This window comes from Cydia pomonella, chromosome 6 (assembly GCF_033807575.1).
Source record: "Cydia pomonella isolate Wapato2018A chromosome 6, ilCydPomo1, whole genome shotgun sequence".
Classification (NCBI taxonomy): Eukaryota; Metazoa; Arthropoda; class Insecta; order Lepidoptera; family Tortricidae; genus Cydia; species Cydia pomonella.
In genome coordinates, this window is record NC_084708.1 from 6,768,770 (window position 1) to 6,796,416 (window position 27,647).

Sequence of the window (27,647 nt, forward strand, 5' to 3'; positions counted from 1 at the left end):
TGGACGGCCCGCCGCCGTGGCACATCACCGGCGGCTCCGTCGCCAGGGACAGTAGGGACAGTACTCACGCGGCGGGCTGCGGCGGCGCGTCCAGCCCCATGAGCGCGAGCGCACGCAGCGCGGCGCGCGCGCACTGCTCGTGCGAGTGCTGTGTGGACGGCCCGCCGCCGTGGCACATCACCGGCGGCTCCGTCGCCAGGGACAGTAGGGACAGTACTCACGCGGCGGGCTGCGGCGGCGCGTCCAGCCCCATGAGCGCGAGCGCACGCAGCGCGGCGCGCGCGCACTGCTCGTGCGAGTGCTGTGTGGACGGCCCGCCGCCGTGGCACATCACCGGCGGCTCCGTCGCCAGGGACAGTAGGGACAGTACTCACGCGGCGGGCTGCGGCGGCGCGTCCAGCCCCATGAGCGCGAGCGCACGCAGCGCGGCGCGCGCGCACTGCTCGTGCGAGTGCTGTGTGGACGGCCCGCCGCCGTGGCACATCACCGGCGGCTCCGTCGACAGCGACACCAGGGACAGGTACTCGCCGTGGTTGCGCTAAAACAAAAACATCAATTTTTGGGGGCTAGTTTGCGATAGGTCAGAAAATTAACCGAAGCTACGTCCCACTCGTTCGTTGATCATATTTGGACTGGCATGGCATAAGTTTTTGTTTAAAGCCCTTTTATAATTTAGCGGTCAGAAACCGGAGCGATACTGCTACCGGATTGATTCCGATGTGAGACGGGGGCCTACACACTGATCAGGAAAAAATATTGCGTAGTGTATAAATTCTATAGGTTCGTCAGAAAAAGAGCCTAAAGCGATCAAAAATATACAGATGTATGCGGATGTTTATGTAGAAACAGCACACTTATAATTTGTAACCGTCTGTCGAATGAGGCAACCAATAAATATTTTTTTACTTTCTACGCGTCGCGGGCCATGCCAATGCATGCGTGGTAAGGTAGACGCTGACACCATCGCATTAATCTACTACATAAGTAACTAAAAACAAGATTTATTTACATAACAAATACCTAAGGTGAATCCAAAAGATTAAAGTTTTGCAACAATATTTAGAAAACATAATAAAAGTATATGAGGCGATTTACCTTGGGGAAATCAGAGAACTGCACAGTAAAGCCAAGCAGCTGCGATAAATACATGAGCTGCTCCTTCGCCCCCGGACTGCTGTTGCTCGTGCCTGTGGCACCTGTTTCACTCACACCTGCAGCAAATTACAATAACGTTACTGCCGTTCTCTGTGATAAATGTAGCTCATTATTAACTAACAGGGGCACTTTAAGTAAAATAAACGAACATCATGTATGAACACTAGTAATGAGTTGTACTTAATACAAATACAATTGTAATAATTGAAGTATTACCAGTACCATTGGTGGGATGTGGAGTGCGGTAGTCCATGAGCAGCACGCCCGGCACCGGCTGCCGCGCGTCGCCCGCGCCGCCGCCACCGGCGCCTGCGCCCGCGCCCGGGGACTCCTGCGGGACGTACCCAATTCTTATTACATAACAGTATGAGTAAATAGAATGTACAGTATACATTTACCCCCTTATTCATAAATGTCTACTAAAGTTGACAAGCCGCTAATAATCGTTTGTCCCTTTCCGACGTATTGGTATGATGGAAAGGGACAAACGATTATTAGCGGCTTGTTAACTGTAGTAGACGTTTATGAATAAGAGGGTAAGAGTTTTTTTAGTACTTACTATGCGATACGTTTCACAACTAAGACTTACTTTTCGTTTGGCATCGCCATTCGTACAGCTCGCATCGGTGGCACCATTCGTATTCGCGTCTGTCAATGTCGCGCTCGTCACGCCCTCAGTCCCGCCATTCATTTCCATTGCTAGCAAAACGTCTGAAATATAAATCTAAGTGTTTTAAGGAGGGAGAACCACGCATTAAATAAAAACAAACTATAAACTGAAATAGATGTCACAGGGTCATTGCGCTAGTTTTCGTCCACTTGATGGAGAAGCAACTAAATTATTTCATTTATAGACCGCGGGCCAGGAGCATATTTCGTCAGTCATCGCCTCCCGGCTGATACTTTGTCAGATGATAGTTTAGATACTGTTTTAAATTAAAAAAATGGTCAGCCGGTTCTATTGCGGTGGAATGACCGTCAGCTGTAAAATGAACATGTAAAAAATTTGCGCCTTATCACTTTATGTGCGATAAAGTATGCATAATGTGTAAATTGCGTTGTCCGTTGATGGCTCTTCGGGCGTTTACGCCTGATGAAATGCTACATGCAAAGTTTCATGATTTGTTATTACTGTCATAAAAGGTATAGCGCTTATTTTTTTACATGTTTATGCGACCAGCTGATGCACCGCGATATAACCGGCTAAATGATAGTTCAGATGCTGTTTTTAATTAATAAAACCCTCTTATTAATTAAAAACAGCATCTGAACTATCATTTGACAAAGTATCAAACGGGAGGCGATGACGATTTTTTTGTTTTACGTGTTTCGGTGGCTGCCATTCATCAACCCACCAAAGGAGTGGCAGCTGACGTCCACGAGGGTCCATCATACCTAGCCGTTAACCACTACACGAGTTTTCAGCCGGGAGGCGATTGATCATGGAAATTGTTCCTGGCTTGCGGTCTATTACTAAAGAAAATGTGACCAAGCCCTTCAGTGGTAGAGGCCAGATTCGAACCAAGTAATTTTCTAAAATAGAATCCGTCCTACCATAATTATAATACTTCAGAAATAAGTTTGTTACGGGATGTATACAGAGAGTAAACACATTAATTTACTTAACAAATAAAAGAGTGTGGTACAGTGGCGGTGTACGGTAGTGTAGGTGTATGTATATACTGACTGTGCGCGGCGCGCCGCTTGGCCGTCTTCTTGTTGGGCCCCAGGCCGGTGGCGCGGTGCGGCGGCGCGTCGCACTGCACCAGGAACTCGCGCCGCCGCGCCGCGCCGCGCTCCTCCAGCACGCGGTACTGCGGCGAGCGCGCGCGCGCCGCGTGCCGCGCCTGCGCCAGCAGCGAGATGGGGTTGTCCGCGCCGCCGCCCGCCCCGCCCGCCTCCGCCGCGCCGCTGCCCTCCTGCCGACACGCGCCGACCGTACAGTAACCGTTCGGCCCCGAACTGGACGACGGCGGGCGGCCGGTCGATTCTTACATTGAGCTCGATCAAATCAATGAACGGCCGCCCGTCGGCGTCCAGTTCGCGGCCTAACAAGAATCTACAGTGAACGAGAAAGAACGTAAAAACTTCCTTGGCAAATTGCCACTTGAAACGACTCAACCACAGAACTATATCGAGATAGAAGAAAAGAGTTGATCCATTCGTAAGGGGACCGAGCTAGGAACTAGTTACTAAAAATATTGGAAAAAATAAAAAAGGGTGACGTCTATACAGAAATATTGCTTCTGTGCTGATTGTGCGCCAGTTTTACACACACATTAATGTGTCTATGAGACACATTAGTTATCTGACCGTCGATAGCTGGCACACATGTCATTTATATCATTAATACGTATTTCCCACGCCATGCGTCGTCGTTGCTTGCATTTCACCACACACCTCACACTTCGCACCTATCCAATAGTGCAATTTTCAATAAAAACCACACACACATACATTACGTGCTCAATTATTATTCAACAAAAATATATAATACATGTCGTATTTTTTTGTAACACATATGAACTTTAATTAATTTGGGCCGATACTAACAACCCTTAAAACAAATGGTCGTATCAAAAATACACGCTGTATATTTGTTTTAACCTTTTGACCGCCAAAGAAGTCATGACGCGCGCGGCTACAGCCCAATATCAACCTTCATGCGTACCGACAAGGTTCACGATTACGCGCCGCGTGCGATAGGCGTGGCGTCTAAAAGGTTATAATAACTCCACGGCCGATTCGGCCACGGCGACTGCTATCAACTCCGTTGCTGTCTCTGGTATGCTCGCAAGTGACTGATGTAGCCGATCTTGCTACCAAAAGTTCGCGAACATTGCGGGCATATATAGGATAGGCGTGGCGTTCAAAAGGTTAACCAATCTATGGCGATCTATGGCGACCGAGCTGGCGTGTGGAACAAACAGAAAGGTACCTTAATCAGGTTCCTCGGCTTCTTCTTGGCGGGCGGCGGGCGGCGGCGCTCCATGGGGCGCGCGCGCAGCAGCGCGGGCGGCCAGCGGCGCCGCATCTCCTCCAGCATGCGCTCGGCCGCGCGCCGCTTCGACACCTTCTTGCCGTTGCCCTCGCCCTCCGTCTCCATCTCGCCCACCGTGCATACTGTGATGAATACCTAAACGGACACGGGATCGGTTTTTATGTGTTCACTGGACTAAGACGACCTAATGCCTCGCCCACGGAACGTGCACGCTCGCCGACCGTCATACTTTTGTTACGTCAAAGTCGGCGTGCATGCTTCTGACGCTAAGAGCGTGCGTCTTCGGGCCTTCTTCAGCCCTCTTTTGTGGTTCGGTACGACGATGATGATGAAACGCTTGTAACTTTTTTATTCAGATGCAGTGAAACAACAAATTCACAAAGTAAAAGTAATTTATACAGATTTGTGCTCTAGTTAATACAAACAGTTTTATTATTGTACATATCTCTATATATTAATAACTTTATCTAATTAGAATATATTGTAAGTGCCACATACCCTCATATGTGGTGGTCCTCGTTCTGACTTCACTGTGAATTGAACTGTGAGATTTCGTTTCAAAGCTAGTTCATGTACTAACGACACCGGCGACTTCACTTCAGAATTCATGATATCTGACCCTGCGTCACCTGAAAATGATTAACACAAAAATGAATATAATATTTATTTTCAACACACTTGCTCAAAACGACGTTTTATTCCACCGATTTTTGGCTCATAATCCTAGATATTAAGAGCAATTCCTAGCTGAGCAACTTTTCAAATCTCGAATTTTTGAAGCTATGTTTCTGTCGCGCTGCGGTGGGCGGGAGCCGGAGCTATCTAAGTGTGAGTGCGCGCACACAGACGCGAGACTCGTGCGCTCGCTCATTGCGCGCCGTTCCGTCGACATCGCCCGCGAGCCAGACGGAATTTATTCTGCGCTGCCCGACGCAAGTTGTTTTTGTTGTTACCACGTAATATTGTTTTTCATTTTTATATTATACTGTATCTATTACACCCTAATACCAAACACCCTATCACCTGTACTAAATGTATTTTACACCTATGATGACGAAATAATAAATGATTGATTGATTGATTGATATTAATTACCATGTAGGTAAAAACTGCAAAACATAATGAAGTCTCAGCTTCGGTTGTCGTTGTACAGTCAAGTGCAAAAATATGTATCGAAAGAATCGTCTCATAAATATGGTACTACGCTCTTATTACACTGGAATAAGATGCTATGGGACATATTTTTGAGTAAGATGTGTACACCCATATGTTTACACTTGACTGTACCTATCCGTATCAGTAAGTTGGGAGTGATCATGGTGTGTTGTGAAATTTTGTAAGTAGGTATAAAATAAATATACCTATGGTTAAACTACAATCTATTTAACTTGTAGTACGATGGGGCTAAACTTGGGCCGCCTTATTGAAGAACGTATCGCAATGACAATCTGATCTGGGTAAAGTATGTTGGAATAATGCCGGACAATTTTGGGACCAATTGAGAGAACTCGTGAAAAAACGTTTTTTCGAGATCTCAACACGTGACAGATTCTTGAAGTACGTAGCGAATCGTTAAATAATAACCGTAGATTCGGCCTGAATTTTGGTAATCTTCAATATAGAACGGTTTTAGTTTTGTACCTGTGTAAAGATGAGACATACTTTTTTTTAGGGTAACGAGTGTTTTGCCATCAAGGGAGAACATTTTCAAGTTGCTTCTAATGGAAAGAGAATAAGGTATCACAAAGAAATAGGTCCGGTGTCTACCCTTTTGTATCCGATCTTAACCCTGATACAAAAATTGGTAAAATTGTGGCTCTCAAACTTTGATACCTATGTCATAAGGCAATTTGATAAGTAAACAATGTGCTAAGAAACCTCTTATTGTAAGGTTTACCCGAAGTAAAAAAAAACCACTAAAATAATAGATACGTTGCGAAGTTTTGACAATTTAAGATTTCGTGAACTGTACAGGTTTAGGGAAAGTGTAAATGTATTGTTTATTGAATGGAATGTACTGGAAGATATTAAGTACTTAAGTAGGAGGGACAAAAATCAAAATAAAAAATAATCGTGCCCAGTCATTTTTAATGAAGGTCGCCAAAAAAATAAGAATCAAACTTAGAAATAAAAAAGACTAGTAGTTCTTTAGAAAGGTCAAGGTCACTGAGAGCCCATCTTGAAGTATGGAAAATAATTAAAATTGCGATTTTGTTGGTATAATTTTGCAATATATAGTTGATATACAATCTTTTTTTTTTTTGATAAAATGTAAGGATCGTATGTAAAGAGTAAAGTAAATAATTAAATATATAGGAAAAGGGAGCCCTCTTGAAGCATTTTAAGGAAACTAATTTCGAAGCCCTATCTCTATGTTGTATCCGAAACTAGCAATGTATGTATGCGTGCACATCTACATATGCATCCGTATGTGTAGGTACTTTATTGCGAAAAATTGCTCATTTGCTATCTATTTTACTCGATTTTGTTATAAATTTCAACATGTATCATCATCCCTATACAATATAAATACTCTTTATTGCACACCTCAATAAAAGAAAACAATACAAAAGAAAACATACACATAAGCACAGGTAAACAACATGCGGTCTTATCGCTAAAAGGCAACCTTTGGGTTGCGGAAATTAAAAAAATTACATTGTCAGTAACCGTCGCGCTGGTAGTGGTACTGGATAAAAATAATGGTACGAAAGTGTGATCAAGAAAACAATAAATGTGATAATTAAGGTCAGTAGGTAAATTGAAGAAAATTTAAAGTTTGATAATCACTGCTGTTTGTTTTAAATAGGTAAAGATCTGATTGTTTCTGGTCCGATCTTTACCTGGAAGGGTCAAGATCGGATATCGGTCTACAGCAGTGCTAGGTCTGTTAACACAATTACAAAAACAAACACAGTTTCATCACAATACGCAAAATAAATTACAGAGCGAAGATCGGATAGAAGGAAGAATTCGCGAAATTTACCTTGCTCTCTGTAGTTGCACATAGCACAAGCCCGACTCCTTGAGCGACGCGGGGACACTGACAGTCGAGGCGCAATGAAATGGCGTCTTACACAATGTTGTCAACATTAAAAAATAAAGCCAAATTAGGGGGCAATGAATGTCCTACGTTCTTCACCCGCATCCGGTATTTACCCAAGATACCTTAATCGTTGAACCACCGCATTTCAAAATGGCCCTTATTTTGATATCGGCTAGCCGTAATGTAATACGGCGGATTATACAATACGACTGCGATACTTATATATAAATCCCCTCGTCAATGTAATTTCATTAAATTTGCTATCTAGTGGCAAACATCAAAGTAGTTATCTTTTACTTGTGACGCACAAGTGTGAGCAATGTAAAATACTATATTTCTAAAAAAAAATTGCCTACTACGTAATAAAAGAAAATATGATTATTAAATTATAATACGAAAGGTGGTCAAATCGCAAAATGCTGTCGTTTTATTTAAAATAATGAAATAATTAGACCAGTTCCGAAAGTACCGGGAAATCCCGGTTCTTTAAAACAGTACCGGTTCTGCAATCCCTAATAAGGATGTTATGCCCATCACTATTGCTTCTGTGTACGTATATTTAGAAACTGTCTCCGCCTCCAATTCGTGCGATAAGGACAACTGCAGCTCGGACCGAAATTCACTCGCAAAAAACTCAAAAATCGAGGTTTCGCTCTCGACTGTTTCCTCCTCCAAAACGCAACTAATCATTATGAAATTTTGGAAATTGCAAGAGAAAGAAATAATCTATGCCGCTATGTTTTGATTTTTTGGATATTTTTTGTCATATTTGTATACTGTGCCTTTTTTTACAGCCAATTCAATTTAGCCGTTTTTGCGATTTTCGAGGCGCTGTATCTTTCTTCAAATTAAAATAATCCAAAAAAGCAAAACATAGAGGCACAGATATTGATGATATTGATCTTATTTGAAAAAATCACTGCTCTAGGTTAAAAATCCAGGGAGGAATCAGTCGAGAGCGTTTGTATGGAAAAATCGCAACTAGGAATTCCTCTTAAACACGCGTGCTTTTTCAGTGTATTATAAACACTCGTGCTTTTTCATTATATTATCCGACTGAGTTAAGAAGGTAACTGATTGCTAATAATATGCAAACGGAGCCTTCTTAATTTGGTCGAGTAATACATTTTTTTTAACCAACTATTAGGTTTCAAGTGTTAGTTCAAAGAGGTTTTATCACACCAAACATAATTTATACATTAAATTATCTCGTAAATTACATTAATGAATAAACATAACATTTTATCGATTTGATCTCCATCCGTCGAATAGAAATACGAAAATATTTTTACATTTTTTTTATTGGCTGTTTGTCGATTTCGTTCGAACCTTTGCCTTGCGCGCGCATTGATGAATGAAAGGTGTTGAGGTGTGCGTGGTAGTGTAAGATATAGATATAAGTTGACGATGTACGTTGAGTTAGTTACAATACAGACGCTCGTGAGTAAGCACTTGTGTTTCATTACACCTCTCAGTCCCATACATGCCACAGTGTCATCATTATGACCTCGTGATTGAGTGATCTCGTGCAACAACTGATCGACAAGCACTCAAGTTAAATTGTGATAAATAAATAAGTAACATAATAAGAGAGTGAATAATGATAAAGCCGGCAGGTGCTTCGTCGACGCGGTGTAATTCGTCGTAATGTAGATCTAGCTTTAGGATATAAGTAGCTTCGCGCCCTTGCCCAGCCACGCCCTGTACACACGCACACAACGTGCGACCGAGTATAGTTACCGTTGGCTACGGCGGGCGCTAGGGCGGGCGGCGCGGGCGCGTCGGGCGGCGGGCGCAGGTCGTGCAGCGCGCGCGCCGCCGCGTCGTGCCGCGCGCCCTGCGGCGTCGCGCCCTCGCCAGCCACGCCCTGTACACACACACACAACGTGCGACCGAGTATAGTTACCGTTGGCTACGGCGGGCGCTAGGGCGGGCGGCGCGGGCGCGTCGGGCGGCGGGCGCAGGTCGTGCAGCGCGCGCGCCGCCGCGTCGTGCCGCGCGCCCTGCGGCGTCGCGCCCTCGCCAGCCACGCCCTGTACACACGCACACAACGTGCGACCGAGTATAGTTACCGTTGGCTACGGCGGGCGCTAGGGCGGGCGGCGCGGGCGCGTCGGGCGGCGGGCGCAGGTCGTGCAGCGCGCGCGCCGCCGCGTCGTGCCGCGCGCCCTGCGGCGTCGCGCCCTCGCCAGCCACGCCCTGTACACACACACACAACGTGCGACCGAGTATAGTTACCGTTGGCTACGGCGGGCGCTAGGGCGGGCGGCGCGGGCGCGTCGGGCGGCGGGCGCAGGTCGTGCAGCGCGCGCGCCGCCGCGTCGTGCCGCGCGCCCTGCGGCGTCGCGCCCTCGCCAGCCACGCCCTGTACACACGCACACAACGTGCGACCGAGTATAGTTACCGTTGGCTACGGCGGGCGCTAGGGCGGGCGGCGCGGGCGCGTCGGGCGGCGGGCGCAGGTCGTGCAGCGCGCGCGCCGCCGCGTCGTGCCGCGCGCCCTGCGGCGTCGCGCCCTCGCCAGCCACGCCCTGTACACACGCACACAACGTGCGACAGAGTATAGTTACCGTTGGCTACGGCGGGCGCTAGGGCGGGCGGCGCGGGCGCGTCGGGCGGCGGGCGCAGGTCGTGCAGCGCGCGCGCCGCCGCGTCGTGCCGCGCGCCCTGCGGCGTCGCGCCCTCGCCAGCCACGCCCTGTACACACGCACACAACGTGCGACCGAGTATAGTTACCGTTGGCTACGGCGGGCGCTAGGGCGGGCGGCGCGGGCGCGTCGGGCGGCGGGCGCAGGTCGTGCAGCGCGCGCGCCGCCGCGTCGTGCCGCGCGCCCTGCGGCGTCGCGCCCTCGCCCGGCCACGCCCTGAACACACGCACACAACGTGCGACCGAGTATAGTTACCGTTGGCTACGGCGGGCGCTAGGGCGGGCGGCGCGGGCGCGTCGGGCGGCGGGCGCAGGTCGTGCAGCGCGCGCGCCGCCGCGTCGTGCCGCGCGCCCTGCGGCGTCGCGCCCTCGCCCGGCCACGCCCTGAACACACGCACACAACGTGCGACCGAGTATAGTTACCGTTGGCTACGGCGGGCGCTAGGGCGGGCGGCGCGGGCGCGTCGGGCGGCGGGCGCAGGTCGTGCAGCGCGCGCGCCGCCGCGTCGTGCCGCGCGCCCTGCGGCGTCGCTCCCTCGCCCAACCACGCCCTGAACACACACACAATGGTTACCAATCAACCCTTTCATATACAAAAATCTTATTAAATAGGTACGCTACACGGAGCGTCCCACCTCGCAAGGAAATTTCCGCTCAAATCAGCTCGGTCTATAAAGTCTATGATTTTTTTCGCGAATCCAATATGCCCGATACTACATACTACGTGCGACAACCTTAAAATATACATATGAACAACTTAGCTAATAGTTTTCTAATTTAAATATCAATGTACAATTGAAGAAAAATAATAGTGTAAACTTATAGGGAGCGTGCATGAACTGTAGGAGGCAGCACAGGAGCTGTCAGATTTTTGGCGCGAAGCGTAAATGTGATGTTTATTGTTCCAATGTAGCCCACAAGATGGCAGAACCTACTATACACAAGAAAACACTTGACGTGTAAATGTGCCTGTTTATGGTTCCGATTCAGACCACAAGATGGCAGACCCTCCAACGCGCACGGTCCCTATAGTACTAGGTGTACATAACAAAAACATAAATGTAAAAAAAATATTAAAAACTGAAAAAAGATTCAGAGTACTGCAACATTTAACCGTTATTTGAATAAATATTTTTATCCTCGCAGTAGTTGTGAAAAGCACTATGTAATTCCTTGGACGGAAACGCTAGGGCCTTCACTAACGTGTCGGCCTTCAAACTCACCCGGTCCATCTTTGAGCGGTTTTCCGTCCTCTCCTACAATGTACTATTCCTGGATCACTATGTAAAAATTTTGCTGGCTTTTATTTTCTTGTATAGATGAGCCTTAGGGTAGTTACCTGTCCCCCACGGTGACCCGCACGCGGTACACGAGGCCGGGGCTGAGCATGCGCTGGTACACGTTGGGCACGAAGGGCGGCACGCGGTAGGCGGGCGGCCGGCTGGCACAGCTTCATGTATAGATGAGCCTTAGGGTAGTTACCTGTCCCCCACGGTGACCCGCACGCGGTACACGAGGCCGGGGCTGAGCATGCGCTGGTACACGTTGGGCACGAAGGGCGGCACGCGGTAGGCGGGCGGCCGGCTGGCACAGCTTCATGTATAGATGAGCCTTAGGGTAGTTACCTGTCCCCCACGGTGACCCGCACGCGGTACACGAGGCCGGGGCTGAGCATGCGCTGGTACACGTTGGGCACGAAGGGCGGCACGCGGTAGGCGGGCGGCCGGCTGGCACAGCTTCATGTATAGATGAGCCTTAGGGTAGTTACCTGTCCCCCACGGTGACCCGCACGCGGTACACGAGGCCGGGGCTGAGCATGCGCTGGTACACGTTGGGCACGAAGGGCGGCACGCGGTAGGCGGGCGGCCGGCTGGCACAGCTTCATGTATAGATGAGCCTTAGGGTAGTTACCTGTCCCCCACGGTGACCCGCACGCGGTACACGAGGCCGGGGCTGAGCATGCGCTGGTACACGTTGGGCACGAAGGGCGGCACGCGGTAGGCGGGCGGCCGGCTGGCACAGCTTCATGTATAGATGAGCCTTAGGGTAGTTACCTGTCCCCCACGGTGACCCGCACGCGGTACACGAGGCCGGGGCTGAGCATGCGCTGGTACACGTTGGGCACGAAGGGCGGCACGCGGTAGGCGGGCGGCCGGCTGGCACAGCTTCATGTATAGATGAGCCTTAGGGTAGTTACCTGTCCCCCACGGTGACCCGCACGCGGTACACGAGGCCGGGGCTGAGCATGCGCTGGTACACGTTGGGCACGAAGGGCGGCACGCGGTAGGCGGGCGGCCGGCTGGCACAGCTTCATGTATAGATGAGCCTTAGGGTAGTTACCTGTCCCCCACGGTGACCCGCACGCGGTACACGAGGCCGGGGCTGAGCATGCGCTGGTACACGTTGGGCACGAAGGGCGGCACGCGGTAGGCGGGCGGCCGGCTGGCACAGCTTCATGTATAGATGAGCCTTAGGGTAGTTACCTGTCCCCCACGGTGACCCGCACGCGGTACACGAGGCCGGGGCTGAGCATGCGCTGGTACACGTTGGGCACGAAGGGCGGCACGCGGTAGGCGGGCGGCCGGCTGGCACAGCTTCATGTATAGATGAGCCTTAGGGTAGTTACCTGTCCCCCACGGTGACCCGCACGCGGTACACGAGGCCGGGGCTGAGCATGCGCTGGTACACGTTGGGCACGAAGGGCGGCACGCGGTAGGCGGGCGGCCGGCTGCGCGCGCGCGCGGGCGCCGCCACGGCCGGGATGGACGTGTAGATGGCCGGCTGGCACAGCTTCATGGCCAGCGCGTTCAGCTCCACCGTCGGCATTACTGCACCTGCATATACAAAACAACAACTCAGATTAGATGCGATGCTTATGCTAACTTCCTCATAGTAATAGAATACATAACTCGCTACATGCGAGCCATATGAGAAAAAAAAAAAAAACAAAAAGTGGATTACGTGCGCCTCTGGAACCTTAGCCGATCGACCAAGTGAGGTATCGAAGATCAATTATTTATTTTCCCACAAGCCCTTCTTGTGTTGACTCCTAACCATTTGATTAAGCGATACAGAGGCTGAGGAACCCGACATACCTCTTAACAAAGAAATAGAAGATATTGTGTACGTACCCGAGTGCCGGTGGTGCGGCATGGGCGCGTGCGCGGGGGGCGCCCGCGGCGGCGGCGGCGGGAAGTGCGTGGCCGACAGCGCCGCGCTGGCCGCTGAATGTTGAGCTCGTTTTATCGAAGAACCCTGAACACAAAAATTATGCTCAATTTATAAACACCGTAATAACTAAAAAATAAAAATGAAACTCCCTACGCTATACGCCAAAAAATCCTACATAATTTTGGATACTCTTCAAACTGCGTGATCGATTTCTATGAAATATAGCTAAGAACCACCGCAGCAGAACTCGCTTTCACATAAAAACAAACGCATCGAAATCGGCCCATCCGTTGGAGAGCTACGTTGCCACAGACAGATATTAAACATATAACACCCCGCTTATTGTGTTAAAAATGCGTCCATATCCAACGGAACAGACACTTGCGCACCATTTCTGGTTTGCTCAGACTGCGCACGCATCGCACTATGATATTCTCGCAAGCATTTGGAGCCCATTACGCACATGCTGTTGCATGCGCGGCAGTCAACTTCCGATTTTGGTAACGCACTAAATGCATACCTAATAGTAGTGCCACCTAATAGTATGGAATTGCAATGCGCCGCCGCGGTTACGACCGCAAGTGCGTACGTGGCCTTAGCGATCCTCTCAAAAATAACTCGCACCTAAACTGATATCATTCAGGAATACCAATTCATTACTGAGCTAAAGAATGTGATATTTAACCACTTGTGAAATAAATGCACCGTCACAGAAATGACTGAAGTAATTGCAGTTAACGTAACTTACCTCAGCTGTGTATTCTTCAGTATCACCCAGTCGGAGTGTTACTGTGAATACTTTTTTGTGAGCCGGTCCCGTTTCTGATGTGAGGCGGTATTGGTGCTTAATCTGAAACAATTTACATTTTTATAACATTCAGAGGTCAACATATACTAACATGCTTTTGTATGAACCAGATCGCCCTCCCACATCTCCAATGTCCTCAGCGGTGTACCCACATACTGAGACCAAACTTAATGGTAGGGGAGCCCAAAAGGGGATTTTTGGAGTTACTCGAGCGCGTCAGATATTGAGTACCTCCACCATGTATTAGTTCTTAAAACAGAGCCGCACGACCAGGACTCCCCTTACAATAGTAGTAGTTAGGCGCTGAATATAATTGTTTGTGAATTTTTTGATCTCTTCTTTTATGGTGGCCATATTGAGATAATCGTGTATTTCATCGTTTCGGGTGAACCACGGTGCGTTGGCAATCACTCGAAGGATGGCGTTCTGTGCTCTTTGAAGACACATTATGTTAGTAGCACAACATACATGGTAATTACAAAGAGAGATACTTTTTTTTTTTATACTACGACGGTGGCAATCAAGCATACGGCCCGCCGGATGGTAAGCAGTGTCCGTAGCCTATGTACGCCTGCAACTCCAGAGGAGTTACATGCGCGTTGCCGACCCTAAGCCCCCCCCCCCCCTCATTGAGCTCTGGCAACCTTACTCACCGGCAGGAACACAACACTATGAGTAGGGTCTAGTGTTATTTGGCTGCTGTTTTCTGTAAGGTGGAGGTACTTCCCCAGTTGGGTTCTGCTCTAGATCTGGAATGACATCCACTGGCTGTGCCCTACCACACAAAGCGAGATGACATTCGCAATGCCCATACCTCTCTTTTGGACGTACGATTACGTACGATTTCTTTTGGTTTGGTGGATACTTATTAAACATTAACATGCAGCTTAAATTAAAAGATAAACTAACGGTATGAACAAAGAAATAAAAACATAAAAGGACATAACCATGTGTCGTGGCAGAGAATTGGCGCTGGCTCAGCATGATGATACAGCAAGCCACATCGCTGATATTCTGCCAGGACCTTACATAAAAGTTTGTGAAACGCTTTATGACGTACCTTATGTACAAGTTCAAGTAGTATTTGTGTAAGTGTTGTGTTAGTGTAATTGTGTATATATGCGAGGCGCGGCAATATCTTCTATTTGTTATCTGTTTAATTATTTATTTTACGTGAAAAAAATATAGTGACATAAGTACATTTTTATTTTAAGAAACATCAAAAAGGAAGCAAGGGAGATTCAGCCTTTTTCTTTTTGTTCGTTTAAAAGGTGTAGACGATATTTGTTTTTGAAACTAAGTTTGTTTCGTGAGCGACGAATCGGTGCAGGAATATTGTTCCAGTATTTACTTGCACGGTACCGAAAACTCCCCCTAAAAGCAGCGGATCTGTGCCTGGGAACCAGTAAAACGGCCGCTCGTGAAGTTCTAGGTTGGTGGTGGGTATTAGAAAGCCATACGAGTTTTTTAAAGAGATAGGAGGGCTGTTTCGTTTGGATAGTGTAAAATAGCAGGCATGCAAACAAGTTCTTGCCTACCGGTCATTTGTAACGTATCCGAGCTATTTAGGTACGGTGTTATGTGCGTCCTAGGAGGTATTTTGAAGCAATATCGCGCACAAGCATTTTGTACTCTTTGAATGAGACGTTGAGAACGAGCCAGAAGGCATGGGCCATATGCAGTGAGACAAAAATTAATTTTTGATAAAACCAAGGATTCACAGTCTCAATCGAAGGTCGACACTGAGAAAGTTGCGGATGTTATATAAAAGTTTTAAGCTATATAAACAGTTTCGAATAGTTTCTACCACGTGATTTTCAAACCGCAGATTTGTGTCAAACAAAAGTCCTCCAAAAGATTTCTTGCTTCATCGACACGATCAACCCTTACATCATTTACCAGTATAATTGGATCTTTACTAATAATAGCATTTACCCGTTTTCGAGACCCGAGCACAATGTATTACGACTTTGTTTGATTTAGTACGAGACAATTTGTAGAGGTCCATTTTGATAATCGTTTTAAGTCATCATTTACCTTTTTTACTGCTGAAGCGATATCACTGGGGTGGAAAGAAAAAAATATTTGTAAATCATCAGCATATAGCTAGTATTTACAATGCTTTATACAATTTATAATGTCACTGCTATAAAGGATAAACAAGGCAAAACGACGACGATTAGAAAAATAATGAAAATTGTTGACCATTTCTGAAACATCCCGCTATTTTCGAGTGATTTTGGTCTAAGTACTTCACGGAATATCGACGCAGTTTTTTACGCACAAAAAGGATATCTTAAAAAATTAAAAAAATGTACACCGTCATAATAAAGACTCAGCTCCTCCAACTTATTGTCAGATTTAGGTTTAACAGAATTGGGACATCAATCTGAACCTTCTGTATTAACTTGACACGCTTGAGTATTTCAGGAAGGCGTTATTTGCGTCTTCAAAAATTCACTACAGGCTTGCGTCACTTCCGAATTGTCAGTCATTTGAATCGGAGCATATGTAGGGTCCACTTTAACATCCTCTTTAAATATCTAATCTGACGAGCTCGAGTATTTTTTTTTCTTAATTACTCACCCTGCCTTATGACCAACACACCACTATTATCAAAAACATGTTGCGCGACTGTAACTACCAATATGTGACTCGCTTGAATAACTACATGCGATGTTTTTTTTTTCATTTTTAAAAATCTCTCGAGGCTTCCCCGACTATTGGAAAAGAAAACTTACATATAATTTCATATTCTCTAATCTTACGAATCCAATAAGTCTCTACGACGCTCGAGTAACTACAAATTTAGCATCTTCGGCTCCCCTGCTATAAGGACGAGAAAATGCCGGGCCAACCACCGACGCATTGACTTGCAAACGGGTCGTCCATCATGATTGACGCGGGGAGGGCACGTCTTTACAAGCATAAGTATATATAAGTAGACTAAGCGCTCGATACTTTCACGTTGCTTCACGAACGACTCGACGCGCTATATACGGACCATTTATCTGGAGAGCGCGGCCCGACTCGGGGTTTTCAAAGTCTCTAAGGCTTGTCACGTACCTTGTTGTACCTGGCCAGCTCGTTGACCAGGCACATGGGGGTCTTCTCTTTACTGTTGGCCGCGGCGGGCGGCGGGCGCGCCTCGTCGCCCGCCGCCCGCGAGTCCTCCGCCGGCTCCGCGCTCTCCTCCGGCGGCTCCACCGTCGTCGGCGCCGGCTCTTTGGTGACGGCTGGTGTCGCTGCTGGAAGAACGAACACGATTTATTATAACCGTGCCACCGAAATATAGCGCACTGCGATCGGGGCAAGTTCCCTACTAGAGAGCGCTCGTAATGTACGGTCGGTTTCGAACGTATCGCGCGCCATCATAAATGCGTTAGATTTTTGATGATACTCATGAACACTCTTGTCACAGTTTCTACCAATGACTACAAGGACTTTAGTAATAAAATAAGAAATAAAGCCATTTTCCCGAGTTGTCGTTCAATCTAGGTGTTCAGTAGTAACTTTTCCCTGTGATACCCTAGTATATTATGCCCGTATCTTACACGCCAGACAAACGTGCGATTGAGTAGGCCCCAATGACTCACCGGGGACGGGCAGCGGCGCGGGCTGCAGCGGCGGGTGCGCGTAGGCCGGCACGACGCCCGCCGGCCCGTAGCCTACGCCGTACCCGCGGCGCATCTGCTTCATTGGTTGCTGTAATATTTAATAATATTTATAATTCCCATATAAATTGCTTTTCAAACCGCACAGTTGCACCTTCAGTTATTACAGTGTTTATTTTTTTGCAAGCCAAGTGAAAAGCAGAGTATATAAAAACATCCATCAAACAATAAATAAGGACAACTTAATTAGGTATTCATTTACGTTATTAGATATCTAACCTAAAATTTTAATTCTAAATTGTATAGGTGCCTCGTTGTCTCTTCGTTTATCAACTATTTTGTAATAAAACATAGCCAATATAGGCCACTTTAACTTTGCCAGGGTTAATTTTATAATAAAATTAAAGATATTCTTTTCATATTGGCCAAAGAGCATATAATCACTACGTTTTAAGAGACGGGACTTCCATACTAGCGAGTGGAATCCCTTTGTTTCGCAAATCATTACCAAAATGTACGACAAATAACTGTCAAAGAACCATAGTACCAACATAAGCAATTTAAATAGTGTAGTACGCTACACGCTTGCGTTTCTTATCGATATCGATAAAATGGGGAGGGTTAAAATATAGACTCTTGTCTACAAATTTTGTACTCGAAATCAAGTTAGGATCGAGTCCACATTTAAGTTGTATGTTGTATAGTGGATAGTTCTATGAGTGGACTAATACGTGGTCGAGCTTAATGTGGACTCGATTTTTTTTAGAACACCTTGTTGTTCTTCACCACTAGGCAGGATCAAAGTAGCACTTTTTTTCCCTACTAGGAGGGATCACTCTTTTTCCTCTTTTTGCATACTTCTTAGGTTAAATTATTTAATTTAATTTCCTCATAGGTGATGTGAAAAGCAGTATGTAAATTTATCACGTGGTAGCAAAAATATTTCCACCTTAGGGTGGTATTCCACCTATCCAATTTCTTGGTCCAATGTCATTGCGTCTCACTCTGTCATTAATCAAAATGTGAGACGCAATACACATTGGACAAAGAAATTGCATAGGTGGAATACCACCCATAGGCGTTAACACTTGAATACCTCACTACGCTAGGATTATATTTTAGAATACCTCGTTACACTCAGAATGTAATTATAAAATCCTGCACTATTTTTTTTTATTTTTTTTTTATTAAAAGCACTATTTTCAAAATGATCTGCAGATACATGTTTCAATAAATGTAACTTTTCTATGGGAAGATGTATCAGGTCTTCGCTACCAACAAATTTAACCCACTGCCTGCATCTGAAAACATACAGCCTTGGTTATGTACAGTTTATATTCCAAGTGTTTGCTAATGAGATGATCAACTGATTATTTAGCGCTAATATGCAGCTATAAATCATGTATTTTTGGCATCCAATTATCAACAACCCTTTATCAATGCTCTAACTTTTTATGTATTTATATGTCTGTTAATCATGAGAACCGGTCTGGCCTACTGGGCAGTAACCCTGCCTATGAAGCCGATGGTCCCAGGTTCAAATCCTGGTACGGGCATTTATTTATGTGATGACCATGCATATTTGTTCCTGAGTCATGTATGTTTTCTGTGTATTTATATGTATATATCGTTGTCTAAGTACCCACAACACATGTCTTATTAAGCTTCCTATGGGATTAAGTCAATTTGTGTAATAATGTCGTATAATATTTTTTATTGATCAAAAAAGAGAGATTAATTTACTTACATTTCAGATTAATATATTAAATAATGACTAGATCAAAAAAAATATATTAAATAATGACCATTAATGCATAGATGATAGATAATTTTCCACTGAAAATCTTGGACGAATTAATTTTGTGTCATATAGCATGCAAGTTCTCAGGAAATTTCACATATTTTATTTAATTACTTACACTGATATACAAATAAACATACAATTATCGATAGTTTTAGTACATCCCTAGTTCACAACTAAAAATAATATAAAATATCAAATTTTCGATGTGTTTAAAGCCTGCTGCACCAAAATAAGGTCAAAAGTATCTATAGCAATACGTACCGGTCTTTATCCAAGGGAAATTTCGCCATAAAATCCCTTTTTTCGTGATTTTCTCGAGTGGCTCGCTTGCCACATATTTCACACTTAGTAAACCGTTTTCTCGGTGGCATTGTAACAAACTCGTTCTATACTCTGATCATGGTTCACTATTTTCGATATTTTCTCTAAATAATAAAGAAATTGCACGAAATACCCGAACAAAACATTGAAGCCTTCATAACAAACAAAACAATTAGGCTGACAGTTGACTTGATGTAAACTTGACAGAATAAATAGCACTGACGTTTTATTTTTCTTCGTTGGCAAAGATTTGCGAAACAAGTTCCATACAAAACTTATTTTGTTCCTAGTTGCGTCAGCCTGATATTGGCTACCTAATATTTCTATAAATTCTTGAGGCTGATTTACCCTCACTTAGTTACTGAGTACCATATTCCCTTCCATTCCAATATATTTGCTAATGCGCTCAAAAACATGTCGCAATAAAATAAATATCGGTGACAGTGGACACTTTTGAGGGGAGCAAATGTTCGCTTATCCATTCACGAAGGTCATTCACCCGGGATTTACAATATCGCTTTTATGTACAGTCAGCATCGAAAGTAGCGTATGAAACAACGCGCCAAAAGTATCTGCCACCTGGGAATATTTTTCTAAGTTGGGATATATCTCTTAAACAGTTCGCGTCTGAAAGTACCTGTCACAGTCTAATTGTTACTACATATAGAAACATATCCCTTTTGGTTCAACATGACTGTGATAATAACCCTATTCTGGAATTCTAAATCATTTTCTTTAAGTTATGACACAGTTTGAGAAAATGTGGTGCTTTTTACAAGCTTTTATTTAACTTCACCTGTATGTATCTTTGTTGCTTACTTTGTATGTATGTCCTGGAATCTTGCAAGTTAAATTTTACCCACTTCCCGGTTTCCGATTACGCTGAAAATTTGCATACATATGTATGTCGGGTGACAATGCAATATTATGGTACCATCAATCTGATCTGATGATGGAGACAGGAGGTAGCCATAGGAACTCTGTGATAAAACAACGCAACCTAATTGTGTATGGGGATTTTAGAATTGTCTCGATGAGTATTAGTTGCCTGTGGAAAAAAAGTACAGTCAGCGATAAAAGATTGTACCAAAAATGAAATTTTTGCCAAAAACTTATTATACCTTATAACAACACATACTTGCCAATAACTATAATAAGTTTCATAGTTATAAAGCACCCTTCTGACGTGGGACTACGTGAGAAGGGTGCTTTACGGGTACGGGTACCTTTGTCTCTGGCCGGGAGACAGCAGACAAGTATAAACTTGATCACGCGAACAACGGGACCATTTTGTCTCTTAAGAGGGTTGAGTAAAGGTCGGCTTTGATTGCCGATTTGATGTATGTTATATGTTAGTCATGTTTTTTTTGCGTATCGTCTATATTTTTGCTTGCATTCGTGCAATTTTACCGTGAAGCATTTGGGCGCTGTCTAATAATTGCAAACGTAAATTATACCTATCGAAGCAGAATCACGCGTCAAAAACCGGTTTTTGGATTTGTAAAATGAGCAAAGTCAGGTAACTTCATTGAACATGATTGTTATTTTTGTTGGCCACTCAATTCGAATTTCATGCATAAGGTCACAATCACAATATCCCATTATTTTGCTTTCACTTTCAGATGTCTACATTAACGACCTAATGAAAACGTGAGCAAATTGTTGGGGGTATTTCCATCTTACCAGTCAGTATTAGCGAAGTTGTATAACATTGGATTGTAACTATAGGCAAAGCATTATTCACTGTATAAGATGTCAAAGAAAAAATTGTGCCTCACGTTTGATAGCTGAAAAAGATCGCGGTTGAAGGTTTAGGTGTAAATGACTTATAACTTCAGCCCGAACAGACATAGATTAAGCTACTTTTTACTAGAATCTCCTTGCACTTCACCTCAGTTGTTGCGCTTTAGTGGCCTATACTTGAGCCATATGTCCAGACTTACCGGCGGCATAGAGTGGTGCTGCTGCGGATGGTGTGGCATAGCGCGGATGGGGTGCGGGGGGCGCTGCGCGGGCGCGTGGTGCGGGGGCACCATGGCGCCCATGCCCAGCTGCCCGTGCCCGCCCATGCCGCCGCCCGACGGGCCCAGAGGCACCCTGCAACCACACCTTTAGTCACTTGCTACCCTGGTACCACTGAGGAAGCCTTGGTCTCCAGGTGTGTCCATATAATAGAGGGGTAACACTGTATCACAGAATGGATATACTACGTACTTTCTCACGATCATACGAAACATGATGTTTGACCGTGAATTATGATCGCATCACGAGTCATGCATGATCGACCATGTCGTAATGACTGCTACGAGGAGTCGTGAGCAGATCATACTCCAATAATGGAGTGAAATACGTAGCGTACGGCGACAACTGAAGACCAAGATCTCCATATTATACAAATGTGTTGTGAAGATGTATGAAGCATGTGCGAGACGATTGTATGTGGTGCGCCAGCATGTAGACACGTCTTTGGGGCGTCGCGCACATGTGGTTGATGTAGTGTTGTGCAGGTGGTTCTATGAGACTTTTGAAGTTTACAAAATCAAGCAAACACTAGGGCACTATCTGCTTGTAACTTGTAACACTCGCACGATAACTTACTTTGCTTAGTACCTAACACAAATAACACAAACTTCTAAAGATGATGAACAATAAGAATAATAAGATAATGTAAGTATCAACTGCCTTTAGTTTATTACCGAACTGGTCAGTCCTTATTAAAGGCCGTATTTCTAAACAGCATGTTGTCACGTATCCTATTGTTTTATTCACTTCGAAGCACTTCAAATAGGCACAGATCCGAGCAACGTGCGAGCTCTCAGCAGTCTGCACAGCAAGAGACAGTTATCCCAACTGGCGAGCTATTCAATACACGTGATATATTAGTCTACCCGAAGAAAGCTGGGCCCACATTGATCGTGGCCAGGGATCAATAGAGTCGTCGTCATATGTTCCATTGTAGGCCCATTCATGACCAGTTTCAGTATAAAGGCCGCCGCAAGAGACCCTCGACGTATCAACAAATTACACAGCATTTGCATATCAATGCAGTCTCCACTCTATTTAGTTAAACATACCTATATTGTTGCTGTAAAAATAGTGTCAATGTTGAGTTAACATTCAATCCGGTATTAAGTGTGAACTGTGAATATATTCATAAACCTTTTTTTCTACAATTTACAGAACAAGTCTAATTTTGATATTTAAGCTAAAAGCTGCTACGCTACATATTTAGCGCAAGAAAAAATATGAATGCTTGCAACTATGACAATGATACAGTGTACCTAATATAAATGTGTTGCCATATTAAGAGATATCTAGCACGCAAGTTTCACGAAACTCCGATGGCGGTCGCATGTAACGCTATACAGAATATCTCAAACTAAACAAGGAAGAAGATGAGCTACAATAGCTTGAATGATCATAAAACTAAATGAAGTGCTATTACAAACATTTCTTGAAACCTAAAAGCAGTGAAAACTTATGAATTTACAATTTGTTACCTCATAGTTTATATTTTACCCATTGTACTTTGTACTGTCAGTCTATACTCAAATCCAGAATTTATGAAACTAAAGTTAGTACGAGTAGTTCTGTGAAGTCACAATTAATCCACCTCCTAATACCTACATATTCATTGCCAGCGACCTGCTAAGTGGGGTTTCTGTTTGGAGGCGCTTGCAGCTACACAAGCAAAAAGTGTTATTGGCTACTCTCGTAGCGTGTAGCTCGCGCGGACTCACTGCCAGCGCGAGCTACGCGCTGTTAAGCTATCGTTGATTTTATAATTACCTAGGTAATTGATTCGACAACCGTTCGAACGAGAACGAGAGAAATGAGTTCACAAACGCCTCCAAGACACTGACAATAAGTTCGTATAAATGTTAGGTACGTTGCTGTGTAAAGATGTATATAAGCTCGACCGTACCACGTTATCGTATTAGGTGCATTTTATGGCTTGAAGTTCTGATATCCAGCAGAGGACTTGGTGCGATGATAACAACTGCCAGAATTGTTCTCAGCGCTTCATCATCGGCGATCAGACACGATGTGAAGGTCACCACTTTTGTCATCACACTATGACGTCAGTGCGCAAGGAAAAGCATCATTGAACAATTTGGTAGTTGTATAATAGTATTAATAGTACATTACGATATAAGTAAGACGTGCGAAAAGTAGGACGTGTATTGTACAAAGTTATACAGTACATATGGGCCTTTAAATTTTCGACTAAACACGTATAGTGCTAGTTACCGCACTAGGGCGATAAAGTAGCGTCATATGGACTGTAAATAATTATAGGTACACTACCCTTATCCAAAAAATAACGTTATCATCAGGCATCGGAGTTTTTATCGCACGGTAGACTAATAGCGAGCTATGGAGTCGACATTAGTCGGGTCCACACAGAGCGAGCGAGCGAGCACGCACGTGCGAGGCAATTTTCTCACGCACAAAACGGGCAGTTTAGACGTGCCTCGGTCGAGGCGGCGCGCTCGGGCGAAGAAAATGCGCGCGCTGCCTCCGCCGAGGCACGTCTATGCGCGCGCTGCCTCGGCCGAGGCACGTCTATGCGCGCGTATGCTCGCTCTGTGTGGACCCGGCTATTAGCAATAAAATTCAACTCATATTCATTCAATTATTTAATTAGTGATTTTAATTTTACAATGACAAGAATGTTTGTAAACAATCCTTTAATTTTGTCTTTCAGGACAAATATTACATAAAAGAATAATTACCATTTTTTGTATTGATTCATTAATATTCATATTATTTTTACCTCTTTTAATATACATATTGTTCTTTTTTTCCAGAAATTACATGAAAATACATAAAATGATAATTATACTTATTTGTAATATTAATATATTCGAAGACAAAATTAAGGATTCTTTACAAACATTCTTGTCCTTTTAAAATTAAAATCACTAATTAAATAAATGAATATGAATATAAGTTGAATATTATTGCTAATGTCGACTCCATAGCTCGCTATTACCATGCGATTAGAACTCCGATGCTTGGTTATCATAAGTTTCACTTAATGACATTCCCATATTAATTTTTAAAATATTTTTATTCATTGAAGTCGCTCTCATTTATATTAATAAAATTTTAAGAAAAAAATTCTAATAAAATATAATTTTATAATCTGTGGGTTCAGGGTTTTCCCTCACTCTCACTGAGCGTAAGCATGAGCGAGATGACTGTGCAATCCCAGGATTGCAGATATTATATTATTGAATTGTAATATTTTGTGCCTCTAGGGCCTATTTTAGATTTAAGCAAGTTATTAAATAGTACTACAGAGGTATACATAGATGTATACTTTGTAAATAAAACTTAAAATTGAATACTTAATTTTTTGTAAGGTACTCAATGAGTTAGATCAAAAATTAATTACCTTTTAAAGTAGCCTGGGAAAATTAGGTACATTGCACCACAAAAGAAACAATGTTTAACGCTTAGTGTTTGAGGCCAAAAAAATCATTTGTGATAATTCATATTATAACTGATAACACAGAAAAAATCATATGTAGCAAAAAAATCCTAAGAACAGAAATCCAGCATAGCGGGTCACTGACAGTGAATGTATTAAGTACATAAAACTTCATAGTATTTAAGTATTCAAATCTTATAGTACATCTTATAAAACAAATTCTTCCACATCAAATAAAACAAATTGTCTGTATGTTTACGATAAACTCAAAAACTACTGAAGAGATATTCATGCAATTTTTGGATTCTTGGTCTTTTACTACTATTTAATACTTATACCATTATAGCTGCAAAAAATCATAAAACATACATACATACATTAAAGCTGTAGTTTTCCATGCCAGTCATAGTGGAATTTTCAGATACTGATATCATAGGTCTTTTAAATAAGACACTTGTATGAATAGCTTGCTCAAGATAAACCAGCAATGCTACTTTACAAGATTTGGTTATTAGTATTGAAGAACTCAATGAGTGCACTTTTGTTCGGATACAAAATATCATTCCTGGAGGATCAGTGCATTTACCTTGTCTATAAAGTATCTTGTCATCTCCAAACATAACCTAAATAGCTGCCAATTTGGCATAAGCTCAGGGCAAAACCAACACAAATCTCATGCCTTGAAAATTAAAGATTTGTGATTAATGATATCACTGGCCTAATTATTCATAACAGCTTTTGGAAATTAATAATAGATCTTCTTTAAATCTATAATAACCTTAATCCAATAAGAGTTTGAGCAACTATTTATACAAATCATGATTGCTGATGGGCAGGACATTATTCGCTACGAAATATCCTGCATTTATCTATTTACTTACCCTCTGTCAATTTAAATGGGTTATACAGTGGAAAACTGATTTAACACAAGTGCCAAATAATATAAATAATAGTCTACCTCACATCCACACAAAATAACCAGCAACTAAGTTAATTCAGCATCCTAATCTCGTGGCAATGGAAAGTATAGTTATATATAATGTTAGCATTTAAATTTTAATTTTTGGAATCTAGAGCAAATAAATGTAATAAGCGGTCATTACCTAGTTAGCGTTACGTGCCTGTTCTCTCTGTGCAACTGGTGTGGCTGCATCTGATGATGGCCGGGCATGCCCTGGTGCCCGCCCATGTGCTGCGGAGGGTGCCCCGACATCGGCTGGTGATGCATGTTCGGGTGATGCATCATCTTCGCCAAACACTACAATATAACAAACATTCAACAGTAACACCGACAAAAACATCTCGAAATCTTGCCACGAAAACAAATGGTATCTTCATATTTCTTACCGGTATTTTGTCCCTCGTACTAATTTATTCCCCAGCTAGGTATTCAACATACATCCGCACACAATTAACAGCAGTATTATTTATTTTTGGCAAACAGTAAAGAAAATCGTTTCGTTCAACATGCGGCCATGTTAAAAATGTTGCCATGTAAGCAAGCACAGATATTACAATAATAATTTAGGTCACCTAAATAATTTATTCTTATAAAAACACGTTAAACATAAATAATCAGATAGTACCAGCACTCAATTTAAGCATAATAAATGTTTAAATAAGAAGGTATTCAAATGATAAAATGGTTATCCTAAGTCAAGTTAGTAATGCTACTCGACGCTAGATAGCACTAATCAAAACATATTTCTGCTGTGTTGCTACCTAGCACGTACTGATTTTCCCGCCACTTCAGAGAGGCTTTTGTTATTTGTTTAATTAAAAAATAAATACAAATAAGCGGAATGACCGAGATATAACGATGATTTTTGTAATTTGCTGAGATGATTTAATTAAGAGATTAGTTTGTAAAAATGAATAATTCTAGTAAAAATAGTGTTAATGCTTCCGCCGACAGAAAGCAAGGTGAGTTTGCACTTGTTTTGTTATGAATTTTGATTTAAAGTATGTATGAATATAAAATTATCGTCTGCCATAAAACGATTATAAAAACATTAATAATTATGAATGTGAAATCCAGAGATGTGACTTATTTGAAATACTTGTATTTAAAATGCAAATACAAAATGCAAAATACCTATTTTGTATTTTGTATTTAAATACCTTTTAAAGAAAACTATTTTGTATTTTATTTCAAATAGTTTTTGGGACCTATTTTCTATTTTCAAAATACAAAATACTTTTTATTAGGTAAAGTAGGTAGTGACCCTGCCTATGAAGCCGATGGTCCCGGGTTCAAATCCTGGTAAGGGCATTTATTTGTGTGAACACAGATATTTGTTCCTGAGTCATGGGTGTTTTCTATGTTTTGTTTTTTTTTTTTTAGTTTATTTATGCACTATGAATTTTTTGAAACAGGGTTTAACACAATAAGCCACTATTGAAAACCTCTAGCTAGGGTTTATGTAATAGTTGGCGAGATCGCGCGGACCGATCCGCGTTTGCTTAATAATACCATTATTACATACTTAGTTATGTTTTCCTGTCGAAGCTGTTATTGTATCTATCGTTTAAATATCGACCTTATGTATATGTATTTAAGTATTTATAAATATTTATATATATCATTGTCTAATATCCACTACACAAGCCTTAATGAGCTTATTACTGTGGGACTTAGTCAAT

At 43.4% G+C, this 27,647-nt stretch overlaps 1 protein-coding gene across 1 annotated transcript; it reads right to left on the reverse strand.

Annotated features, from left to right (window-relative positions):
* Positions 1-218: 218 nt before the first annotated feature.
* Positions 219-26,511, reverse strand: LOC133518589 (maternal effect protein staufen). Its single transcript, XM_061852250.1, has 31 exons — positions 26,352-26,511; positions 26,108-26,262; positions 21,511-21,664; positions 17,425-17,533; positions 16,895-17,076; positions 13,769-13,870; positions 12,981-13,104; positions 12,476-12,683; positions 12,333-12,434; positions 12,190-12,291; positions 12,047-12,148; positions 11,904-12,005; positions 11,761-11,862; positions 11,618-11,719; positions 11,475-11,576; positions 11,332-11,433; positions 11,189-11,290; positions 9,963-10,233; positions 9,783-9,899; positions 9,617-9,733; positions 9,451-9,567; positions 9,285-9,401; positions 9,149-9,235; positions 8,943-9,114; positions 4,655-4,785; positions 4,094-4,291; positions 2,843-3,074; positions 1,745-1,866; positions 1,372-1,486; positions 1,096-1,211; positions 219-538 (listed from the first exon to the last, which is right to left on the reverse strand). Exons 2-31 carry the CDS (start codon positions 26,248-26,250, stop codon positions 371-373), a joined length of 4,020 nt encoding a protein of 1,339 aa, XP_061708234.1. The 5' UTR covers positions 26,251-26,262; positions 26,352-26,511; the 3' UTR covers positions 219-370.
* Positions 26,512-27,647: the final 1,136 nt, after the last annotated feature.